Source organism: Silurus aristotelis, assembly GCF_946808225.1.
Source record: "Silurus aristotelis genome assembly, chromosome: 3".
Taxonomy (NCBI): domain Eukaryota; kingdom Metazoa; phylum Chordata; class Actinopteri; order Siluriformes; family Siluridae; genus Silurus; species Silurus aristotelis.
Window position 1 is genome coordinate 25,662,617 of NC_139576.1, and position 12,692 is coordinate 25,675,308.

At 37.9% G+C, this 12,692-nt stretch overlaps 1 protein-coding gene across 2 annotated transcripts in view; it reads left to right on the plus strand.

Moving 5' to 3' along the window:
- slc4a3 (solute carrier family 4 member 3) overlaps positions 1 to 12,692 on the plus strand; it is a 64,594-nt gene that overhangs the window by 41,087 nt on the left and 10,815 nt on the right. Inside the window, exons 1-7 of one of the 2 annotated variants that reach the window (XM_083537489.1) lie at positions 430 to 907; positions 3,649 to 3,791; positions 6,041 to 6,221; positions 7,350 to 7,485; positions 10,537 to 10,690; positions 11,562 to 11,664; positions 11,983 to 12,167. In XM_083537489.1, the coding sequence (XP_083393615.1) occupies positions 685 to 907; positions 3,649 to 3,791; positions 6,041 to 6,221; positions 7,350 to 7,485; positions 10,537 to 10,690; positions 11,562 to 11,664; positions 11,983 to 12,167 (1,125 nt within the window). In that variant the 5' untranslated portion in view covers positions 430 to 684. Of the gene's footprint in view, positions 1 to 429; positions 908 to 3,648; positions 3,792 to 6,040; positions 6,222 to 7,349; positions 7,486 to 10,536; positions 10,691 to 11,561; positions 11,665 to 11,982; positions 12,168 to 12,692 lie in introns of those variants that run through there. The other variant, XM_083537488.1, reaches the window with a different exon arrangement.

Genomic DNA, 12,692 nt, shown 5'->3' on the forward strand with positions numbered 1-12,692 from the left:
ATGCTCCAGGCTTGTGGCTCACACTATTGAGTCTCGCAATGCAGGGGGGCTAAAAACAGGACAACACTACAGCTTTGAGACCAGCCCTTTTATCCACATACTGCTGCACAATCAATCAGTGCTGTCATGGAAATTAGACAGGAAGCCAGTGGGTTGTGTTGAAGTTGTTTTTTTTGTGAATTGGTGGGCACCTACAGAGTTTTGAGTATTAACTTACATTGAAGAATTACTGGCTACTCAGGAATCCAGCGCCTCTTCTTAGAAGCTTTTGTTTGTCAAGGCCTTATGTAAGAAAATTAGTTGGATTACATTGGATACAGACTTATCAACCAAAGGTGAAGTACCAAAAAAAAACGTGTTGGAAAGAGCAAGTCCATCGGATTGTTCATGCACACTTTTTATGCTGTATTTTTGCATTTATTGTTTAGTTGACAGGGGCATCTCTGTGCTGACCACCGGATATGTGTAGCATTGTAGCACTCCCACTGGAATTGTTGAACTCCACCCAGTGGATATAGAGGATCTACAAGGTTTAGAGTTCCATCACTCCTGCACGGCTGCAACTCTTCAAAATCCAGAATACTTAATTGTACTAATATAACAGCTCTGAGCAACGGTCAACAAGTGAAGCACATTCTGAATGAAAGCATCCCACCAGTTCAGGGTGGGGTGGAACCGTTGGACATGGAGATGACAGATATGGAGCAAGACCAAGTAGGTGCTAGTGCTGAACCACAAGACATTCCAAAGATGAATGATGGGAAAGGACAAAATGGAGAGGAGGAGTACACTGGAATTTTCAATGTGGATGGGTTTGAAGATTTTGAAGAGTTTGTTCTGGATTTTGAAGACTATGACCTTCTGGAGTCAATCCATAGCCATCTCAACTCTCCTGTTGAACCTCTCCGTGAGTATCATCAACTACATTGTTTGGGAGGCCTTAAAGCTCATATTTAACACCAATGGCTTTTCAGATTCATGGGTTCATTAAGAGTTTTTATTTTGTATGCTCTCTGATTTACATCTTCATTGTTGCAGGATTTTAAGCAGACCTTTTTAAGAGTTTCTTAAGATCATAGGTTCACAACCCTGGTCCTGGAGTACTCCTGTCTTCACATTTTAATGTTTCTCAGCTATAGCGCCATTCATTAGGTTACTGGAAAGTAGGTAATTCGTTCAATATCTTGGTTCTGGAGCAGGATAAACACTAATATGTGTATAATAGATTACAGGACAGAGGTGGGCAACATATAGAGCTGTTAAAAATTCAACAATATCTCAAAATGACTTTTTTTTATGTGATGCATTCCAGTAACGTTTTCTGCTCAGCAGCAACATTAAGGCATTCTATACTCTGTGGAAACCTAACATTGGGAAAATTGATTGATGAGCATTTTAAATGTTTTATTGATTTTCCAAGAGGAAACACTAGCTAATTAATGTAAGGCTTATGCCTCACACAGAGCTCACTGATGTTGTAATTGAAGTAGGGCATGTGGTGATGTGCTGACAACATAGGGAGAAAGCTATTGAACAGGTAGCTCATCCCATTCATACTAAAACACACAGACCCATGCACATTCACAGGCACACAGACCCAGGCCAGTCCTGTTCAGGATCCAGCTCAGTGAGACATGGGCATGTTCCATAGACTGATGCTATTTGTTTCACCAGGAAGATTTCAAGAAATGATAAATGCAGCTGAGATGTTAGATCCCGAAAATAACAATGCCGCATACACAATTTGTATGCATCACGGTAAAGTACATTTTAGGAGACCAGTAATGCTCTTAAAGCAATCATTCATCCAGATACTTTTGTCAACGGTGTAGGCTTTGAAAACTTGCTAGGAAACAAGAAGCCTCTGTTTGAACAGTAAAGGGGTCCTTGGATTTGTCATTGATGTCAGCAGTTCCTTGGCTTCTCCACCTCAGCACTTATTCAATGGTTGACCTTCTCTGCTTTATCACCCCTGTTTGTGACCACTGGAGAAGTTCCTTTCCTGTCTGCCCTCTCCATCTCTGAGTGACAAAAAAAGAGAAAGAGCTCGGTATTCAGTCTAAGTTCAGGATTCTGCACAATTGTCTGCTCTAAGAAATACAGCTGGATTGTTTCCTAACAGGATAAAAATACTACCGCGATGCCTTTGGCAAGCTTCATCTTAAATTATTTGTTTATAAAGAACTCAATTGGGCAGCAATAAATAATGCTAGATAGTGTTGTACAATTGAGCTTTCTTTCACACAGCAGAGACATTTTTTTTTTTTCCAATCCAGTTTTTTGACTAGGTGTTTGGATGGCCAAATCACACCTCCAAGGTACACAGTGTGTTTCTGTGTGGAGATACACATGCTCTTGTTGTGTGTATGCTTTTGGGGGTTTCCTTCAGGTTCCTTTATTTTTCTTCCACCTCATAATAACATGCAAGTTAATAAATTGTCCCTAGGTGTGAACTTATTTGTGAATGTGTGTGTGGTGTGTATGATGTCCCAACCAGCCTCTAATGCTACCTCACACCTACTGTTCTTGTAATAGACTCCAGATTCACTGTGACACTGGCCAACATTAAAATTAATAAATGAAGGAACAAATTCAAATCCCAAGTTGCTTGATCATAATCGCATTGCTTGCATGTACACCTTGGCTGCTAATGCTAAGGATAGTGGCACACAATGTGAGGCAAGTAAATGTTAGTGAAGCTAAATGTAACATAACGTAACATAACGTTGTTCTTGCTTTATTCAGATATGCCAAACTATCTGATTTAACCAGATTGGTCTGAACATGCTCTTGTATGCAATTCTACACAGCATATGTTCTTCGATGATAATATGCATTTCTTTATAAGCAGGATTTAAATAATGAGAGTGATCATTTCTATGAGTTATGGTTTTCAAACATTTCTAGAGTGTGTTTAATATGAAGTTATGGCTCAGGTTGGTTGCACTCTAACATTTTAACTCAAGTTGGCCTGAAATCTCTTTTTAGGACGGCTGCTTTGCTACCACATCAGCTCAAGCTGAGTCCAGCCAAAAGGCATGACTGCCATGTTTTTAGGAGTCAGCAGTGTGAACGAAAGAGCGAAGATAGGAATGAATGGACTCTGGAGGTTGGGGAAGATTGTTTGAGGGTTGGCCTGGAGTTGCAGTTTTTAGGGTCAGAAAGACAGGGATCAGAATGCAGTTGAAAAAAAAGAAATAGAAATTGACTTTTGTTTACGGCACATCCTGCAGCTACTGTGACAGCCTAAAACAGCAAGGGATTTTTTTTGTGGCCTGGCATGCCCTGATTCCTCAGTCCCCTCAACTCTGCTACTGGTAGAATGCATGACTTAGGGCCTTCAATTATCTCAAATTTAATAAGAACCTTGGTTTGTGGGTTTGAAGTGATATAATATTAAACCAGAGGCAGTTTTTGGAGAAGCCTGTGGCTTTAACCACACAAAATAATTCATTCTGCCTTGTGGATTCCTTTGGCCAACATTGACTATGTTTTCCTGTTCACTAATCTGTGTTCTTTTGCTCAAATAAAAGCTTAAATTAAATAATCTTACAGTCAAAACACGTTTATAATAAGAACATTTACGGTGCTACCACTAAAATGTCGATTTCGTTCTCATTTTATTTATTTTGATATACTTGCTTGCAGGTCACCGGTTTGAAGACAATCCTGGAGTAAGACGACACCTGGTCAAGAAGTCATCTCGTTGTCAGGTTACTCGGGCAAACAACGGATCTTCTTCTCCCTCTAGCCTAAAGAAGAGGAAGAAGATTGACAAAAAGACTCATGAGGTTAGATTGTGTCCCAAAGCGCAAAAATACAGTTCTATGCACATGCAGGTATTATAGTTTACAAAGAGGAAAGGAAAGCAAAAATAATGTACAAAAATGTATTTGGATCTCACAAGCACACTATTTTCAATTCAAACAAAGAGTCTCATAAAAGACATAAAATGTGATATAGCAACAGACTAATTTGTAATGGTAAATATTTATAATGCTTCCTTTTTTAGCATCCTGTTTTAAGGTTATCTGGTGTTTATTTCAGTAATATGAAGCAATGTCTCTAAGGACAAACTTTCCCCAGTCAGAATAAGGGTTTGGACCAAGTCCAAAATAGCTCCATTGTACAGTATAATAGATTCTATGTGATGATACATGATATGAGGACAGTTTATGAACTGCTTTATAAATAAACAGCGATCAGGGGTACTGTTTTTTTCCACTAAGATGGCCATCTCACTTTTTGTATAAAACACTGCAATCTATTTACAATGGGTTATAAACATAAGAGCTGAATGATAAACACCATTAGATGCAAGAAGAATGGAGATGACAGTAAGCATGCGAATGATATGTTCATAGACAAGGAATGAAAGGATTAAGACACCATGAGGAAAGTCAAAATAAGCTATGTTTCAACCTCAGTTATGAAATATGTTTTACATTTGTGATTTAAAAGAAATTGTACGGACTGTGGGACTGTGGGATACTGTGGGACACATTTTCTTTGTACAAGAAATTTCTTAGAAAGTAGAAGGTGTCGGTTTACCAGTTGTTTTGAGAATGGTTCTGTCTGCAGAGTAAATAAAATAGGTACTTTTTATCATAACAGGTAATTTACAGATTGGTATGGTGGATTTTTGTATCTATAATTAAAATGGCTTTTTATTTATCAAAGAAAATGTTGATTGATATGGTAAGAGTTTTGTAAGGAGATGTTTATTTAGCATATATTTCAGGAGTCTCCAATGTGATAATTGTAATTTTAAGAGTGATAATTAATTACATAGATTCTTTTCTTGTTAAATAAGGAGAAGAAACAAGCCCAGTTTAAAACTGTAAAATATATATATATTGCTTTTTGTTAATTACTTTTACCTTTACTGTTAATGTAAAACCTATATTAATGTTTTGTCTCGATTTGTAGAGAGGTCTGATGCCACGATCTTTTGAACTTCACATCTTGATGTATTTGGGTGCTGCATTGAGTAGTACCTCAGTGTGCAATAAAAAAGTGGTGGCCCATTTCATCGAAATCCATCTAATTCAAATATGGCTGCCAGAACACAACCGCAACTACACCAATGAGACCATATCTCAAGCATGGTATGGGCCAGGATGTGACTTTTGAGCCAAAACCTAAATGCAGGGCAAAATATTAGATATGGTTAGTTGCATAATTTGGGACATTTTTTTGGCCTAGATTTTAAACTTTATGTGTGTATTTTGTAAAGCTTATATGGCTGCTTAGAGTTGAACAGTTTTGGGCAAATAAAATACTTGCCATTGCCGTATCTGACCCCAATTCTGTCTCAACTATAATTGTCTGTTTATATTTTATAAATCCTAAACATCTTTAGCATAGCATAAAATTGTCTAATTAAAACAAACTATTCCTCTGCTTCTTTTTACTCTTAAACAGAAAGAGATTTCCAGGGCTAGGTAATAAATATGTCTGTAATACACTAAGTACTGTGCTACTGATCTATTTCCCTATGTAGATTTTACCTTTTTATCTTCAAATCAGAACAAAATCAATATTTGTACTTTGTTGTGTTAATAGAGACTATAACTCTCAAACATCTGCTTCCTGGCCTTTGCCTGGTCCTATTGATCTTGTTCTACTCGGACAAGTAGTAACCCCATCAACATGGTCTCTGACTCACTCAGATCTAACAAATGGATTAATTACACAAAATGTGCCTTTAGTCACAAGCTAAACCTCATTTAACCCCACAGTCTGCCACACTATTCATTCATCAACACTTCCCATCAAACTGTGGCAGGCTGCTCAACCAGAGGAAGCTGGCTTCTCTCTGGGGGTCAAACAGACCGCATTTCACTGAAGAGTGCTGACCTGATGCTTGTTGAAAATAAAATGCCTAATTAAGTTCTGTGCATGACCAGGGAGAAATGTGAAAATGCATTCAGTACATACTGCCTTATGAGAAATCTGGAGCGCGAGAGTAAGAAATGCAGAATTAGTTGGTGGTTATAATCTGTGAAAGTCATTTATGATGTGACTCTGGCATCTTTAGGTCTTTGTCGAGTTAAATGAGCTGATTGTGGACAAAAACCAGGAGATGCGCTGGAAAGAGACGGCTCGCTGGATTAAGTTTGAGGAGGATGTTGAGGAAGATACAGAACGCTGGGGAAAACCTCACGTGGCCTCACTGACCTTTCGGAGCTTGCTTGAGCTCCGCAGGACCATCACGCATGGTATGTAGACATCTCCGTGTCAATGATATGTTCCATTGTACAGTGGGCTATGTTCCTGTTATGAAAGATATCACTGTGCATTACATGTTTGTGCTATGGTAGTACACTATATGGCCAAATATGTAAGTGGACATGTGACTATCAGACCCATATACAGAACTTTTCCAAACTGTTGCCATACAGATGGAGGCTGGACTGATGTTCAAGCATGACGATGCTGCTGTAAACAAAATAAGGTCTAATAAGACAGTTTGCCAAGGTTGGTGTGGCTAGAACACCTTTGGAACCTTTGAAATGGTATGCAGACTGCATACCAAGGCTCCTCACTCATCATCACTACCTGATTACCCTACTTGACTCTTATAACTGATTGAGCATAAAACTCTCTCAGCCATATTCTAAAATCTAGCAGGGGTCACCAACCTTTTTGAAACCGAGAGCTACTTCTTAGGTACCGATTAATGTGAAGGGCTACCAGTTTGATACAGTTTTCAGTTTGTTCTGAAATAACAAATTTGCTCAATTTACCTTTTATTATAGGTTATTATTTATTAATGATTAATGATATTCATCTATGTGAAGACACTGATCATGTTGATTTCTCATAATAATTATCAACAATTATTTAACAAAGTAGGAAAGAGCTATTTTTAGAAAAGGCCCGCGGGCTACTCATGTGGTCCTTGCGGGCTACCATGTTGGTAGACCTTCCCAGAGGAGTGGGGGCTGCTATGGTAGGCAAAGGGAGAATGTGAATGTAAATAGAATGTTCAACAGGCACATATGGTTATGATGGTTGCATGTCTATGTACTTTTGGCTAAAAAGTGATATTAGACAGGAGATCTTAGATCTAATACAGTTGAATTGTGAAACTGTTACAGTTGAGCAATGCAGTATATTACTGGGTCTCAATGGCACAAGAATGATGTGGGGCAAACTATTACACATATACTTAAGGCAGATTGGCACCAGTATTCATGATTTCAAAAGTCTTTCAATTTCAAAATGCTCTACTGTGTTCATATTGTGCTTTATTTAAATACCGAACAAAAAGGTTGCAACCCTTCAAATATTTCCAATCTGCGTATATTGGATATCAGTATGACAGTGATATTTTATGTATTCAGGTGCCATAATGTTAGATCTGGACCAGACCACACTTCCTGGAATTGCACATTTGCTGGTGGAAACCATGATCATCTCTGACCAGATCAGAGCTGAGGACCGTGCCAATGTGCTACGTGCATTACTGCTGAAACACAGGTCAGAGAATCAAACATCAATAATTGCAAACATGGATGTTATCGACCAGCACTGTTGTAAGCCTCAGTCTCTGTGCCATTCGCCCAACTCACTGCCTGTATTGGCTTCCTCATATTTTCAGCATGATTATGCAACTTTTACTTGTTTTGCTGAAGACCTCCCTAATTAATAATCCTGGAAAAATAGTTGATTTAATATATTCGGTACAATTTATGTGGACTTTGTCTGGAATGTATCCTTATAAAAACAGTGCAAAACCAAAGCTGTGAGGTTAAAATGTATCTGTAGCTTGCGTGCTTACCGTGTTTCATGCCGAGTTGACTGTGTGTCGGGATCAACTCATGCATCAGGACCGTTCAGAGAGGTCTGTGCAGCCAGCACCCTGCTTCAGGACTAATGTGATGAATATTGCATGGTCTCACCCACAGAGAATTAATGTTTTGCAGATGAAGCAGTGAACCTTCAGGAGAATGACCTCTTTTTTCTAAACACTAGAAAACAGCACACATATGAGCTTAATGAAAGATTGTTTTGGTTTAAATGTCTGAAAGAGCCATAAGATGACACATTGTTTTTGCGATTTTTTCATTAATATTGTGACCGTATGCTGTCAGTAAAGCCCCGGGGTTTATAATTATACACACTAGCAGGCTTTCGTCCAAATTCTCATAAAAGCTGTAATCCTTTAAGTGTTTTTTTTTTATCAAAATACCTTATATTTGTTGAGGTTCAGCTCACATTCCAGCAGCTGTCAATAAAATGCAACATTCCAGGCTTACACTCTATGGACTGTATTCCAGTGTATGTTCTAGCCGTTTTAAAAGACTGTTATGCGGTTTAACAAATCTATGATCCGCATATTTGGCAAATGTCTCTCTCTCTCTCTCCCACTCTCTCTCTCTCTCTCTCCCTCTCTCTCTCTCTCTCTCTCTCTCTCTCTCTCTCTCTCTCTCTCTCTATATATATATATATATATATATATATATATATATATATATATATATATATATATATATATATATATATATATAAACCCTGGATATCAATTCTGTAAATATATACTTATAGATATCTACTTTATAGGTAGTTTTTATGATCAATTTATTTTGAGGATTTCTGGTTAGATTTTTCTTATTTTTTTCTCCCAGACATTACACTCATTTACAGGTCTGATCCAAATATATCTTTAACTCCCTAGGTGGTCTGGGGCCAGATGGAGCACCTGTAGCCATTTATTGGAGTAGATCTATTGCCAGTAATAAAACACAAAACACACGCATAGGCACACACACACACACACGCACACACACACACACACACACACACACACACACACACACACACACACACACACACACACACACACACACACAAACAGAGACCCTGGGCAAAGACTCTTGCTCTGACAGAAAGAAAATAATTTCTTAGCAAGCCTTAATGATAAGGCTTAATATCATTCTTGATAAGGCTTATTAAATGGCCTATCACTGTAGCCCTGTTTCCTTCGTTACTGACAAACTATTGGTACAGCTATAGCATATTGCACCTCACTTGCATTTTAGGCATCTTAGAAAACACTGCTTGAGGCATTTAGATGCCCAGATAAGCTGAGACCTAACAAGAGCACTGATATCACTACCTGGACATTATAGCATTGTGTTGACAGCATATGTGTACCAAGTGGTAAAACACATCTCTGCTAGACCTTTTTCCACAGACAAGGTGCCAGAAGCCTATTCTTGTACACTTACCATTTAATTGCAGAAGAGTAGAAAATTTGCAACCAGATTTGGTTTCAGCACTAAAAATGCTGCTGTTTTGGAACCAAGAACTGACAATGTCCAAGAATTAATGGCAGAATTATTATCACCATGACAAAAACTCAAGCAGCTCAAGTTACTTTTATGGGTGCTCATAAACAAAACACTAACTTTGAGAGGAATTTTTTTTGAAGGTTATTGTTGAAAACAGCTGGAATACATTTAGCAACTTTGAACTGGACTCTAGGACTGTTTTATTGGCGCTTGAATCATGTTTAAGTGGGAGTTACGTTGTTATTGCTAACATTAACCGAGTGTCTGAGAAGCTACACACACAAAAAAAAAAAAAACAACATGACTAAAAAAAACGTGTGTCTGTCATTTTTCATTTATTCCTTCATCTTCAGTAAGCCCTGTATCCTGGACAGGGTAAATAAGCACTTTGTGAGAAGAGAATACACCAGTCCATCGCAAGCCGCAAAAAAATAAACCTTTGGGGGTGGTTCCTATTGCATTTGTACTCACTGGCCTGTATTTGAGATTTGGGAGGAAACAGAAAAAAATCCTACTTTCTATTTGTTATATTGTCTACATTTATTTTAGAAAACCTTTAACAATGTATGGTCATTATAATCTCAAAACCTTCATAATGAATATTTTCCAATTAACGATATTGCAAAAGTTTGTTTCCTTCATACCAAATGAGCTGTGGAATAGTTAAAAACAAATTTTAGATTTGCATTTTAAGAAGCACCAGCTGAAGCATCAATTCCCGCCTCTTGTAAATGGAAAAGCCGATACCTCAGTTGCAAAACATGCAGACAATGTGGCAAATAATAATTATTTGTTTTAAAAAATAATAAAGCCTTACATGCCTTTGTGCACATGTTTATATGTCACGGTGGACCAAAGATTCCGTATAATTGGCCCCGGATGTTATTAGGCCCACGTGATCCATTTGTAGTGTCTTACAATTCCTACTGATTTCTTTGGCAGGATTTTCTCTGCTTGAATGGAAAATGTGGTTTGGTTTGCAATTTGGATTTTCATATCATGTAATGTGGGGTTTCTGTGTTTAGTTTGCAAATATTGAACCCGAAGCTGAAACCATCATAAATACTCGCAAACCAAGATAAACGTGAACAGGGGCATATAGTGTTCTTTTGTCTTGCGAGGGCAGAACACATGTTCTCAAATGAAACAAAGAATTATATGTTATGGTTGTCAGGGATATGCAAGCATTGCGCAAATCATGACTTTTCGTTTTTGACGTGACCTTCCTTTTTTCCAGTCACCCAAATGATGAAAAAGATGGCCGTTTCCACCGAAACCATTCGATCACCAGCCTCGGTAGCTTGCGCCATAACCACAACCATGTTCGTGACACGAGCCTGCCACTAGTGGCCCAGGATCACGACACAAAATCACCAGAGCACGACAAAGAGGTGTTTATTTATGGCGTTTGTATTTAAATTTTATTTAATCAGGGGAGTTACACTGTGGGAGGAAACTTTTAAAAGAGGACTCTTAACTAAAAAGGCAGCTCAGTAGTTACCACAAGCAACAACCAGACACAGGATATGACAACTAGAAAAAAAATTAAAATCTTATAAAAAAACTTACACAATCCATATAAAGATGAATGAATCCTATGTGGCATGTTTTATCTTTGCTCGCATGTTATGACATGTATGCGCTGCATTGGAGGATCAGACGTTTTTGTTTTTTTTGCACTGATCCTAACGCTTAATTACCATATTCAACGATTCTTCTCTGTCATTAATCTAAAGGTAGCTTTATTTCAGAGAAGTTTGAAGATTGCTCAATTCATACACTAATTTCGTGAAGGTTTGTGCAAATGCGCTGTGATGTGATGCTGTGCTTGCACCTTTAGAAGGACCAGTAATGCCTGCATTTATATTAGCACATGTTCATGACTCGGAGGTACACAGGTGCTTCTTGTTAAAGCCTACTGACACAATAGCTGTGAAGCCTTTAATGTTTCCTACGGCTCAAAATGTTGGCATGTTCAGCCCATAAAAGCAATGTTTAAATGACTTTAAAATGACCATTTGGCAAGTCTTTTTTTTTTATCCTAGTCCTGTACATTAGGCTCTTTGATTAAAGACAGGCAAAAAAAAGGTTTATTAAAATCTAAAGAGCAGTGACGAACACATATACACACTTACATGTGGAAGCGTAGCCTATAATACGGCCATCGAGTGACATTTTTGTGCACTGCCTGCCAAAACACTTTAACCACAGCCAGTGTTTAACATTAATAGCTTACTAACTATTTTCTTCTGTTATTGAAAGAAAAACCTGCACCCCGTTCCTGCAGAGGCACACACTGCAGCCAGATCTATGAAACTGCTGGCAAAGATCCCCAAGGATGCTGAGGCCACGGTGGTTTTAGTGGGTAAGCAAAGGATCGCTTCAGTTTTTTTTCCCTCTTTTGTTTCGTTCTCAAAGCCAAAGATTATGTAAGTCATAACATCATAGATTGCCAATAACACTTTATTGTGACCTTGCTGGATTATACTATTCTATATTGTCACATCTGATTTTGAGAATGAAAAAAATAAAACATTTATGCTTGCATACATTTAAAAATGAAATTGTCAGAGCGAGAGAGAGAGAGGATTAAACGGTTTAAATGCAGTCATAGCATTAATCAGCTACATTAGTAATTATGTCAAAAGATAGTGAGACAATGTGTGTGTGTGTGTGTGTGTAGGCTGTGTGGAGTTTCTGGAGCAGCCTGCAATGGCATTTGTGCGCCTGAACGAAGCAGTTCTGCTGGAATCGGTTCTGGAGGTCCCAGTTCCTGTGCGTTTCATTTTTGTGCTTCTGGGCCCATCTCAGAGTAACATGGACTACCACGAGATTGGACGTTCCTTCTCCACACTTATGTCTGATAAAGTTAGTCTTCAGACAATTATTCCAATTTTTCTACCTACCATGTAGTGTTCAAACAACTTTTTCTAATATTTTTGAGTAGCTGCAAATACAAATGAATTTAAGACATGGCCAGACAAATTCAAGGTTTTTTTTTTTATGTTATTCTAAGGAACATAAAAATTTTGAACAGTCAGCAACTTAGCAAAGAGAAAGAACCACTACCCAGAAACATTAGACATAAAAAATGTATGAAAAGAGGCTTTTCATTGAAAGTCGCATTGGGCATGCAATAGATTTTTGTAAAGTACATCTGCCCTGTATATTTTGAAGAATAATATTGTGCATATACAGTGGGGCAAAAAAGTATTTAGTAAGCCACCTATTGTGCAAGTTCTCCCACTTAAAAAGATGAGAGAGGCCTGTAATTTTCATCATAGGTACACTTCAACTATGAGAGACAGAATGAGAAAAAAAAATCCAGAAAATCACATTGATTTTTAAAGAATTTATTTGCAAATTATGGTGGAAAATAAGTACAGTGGAACC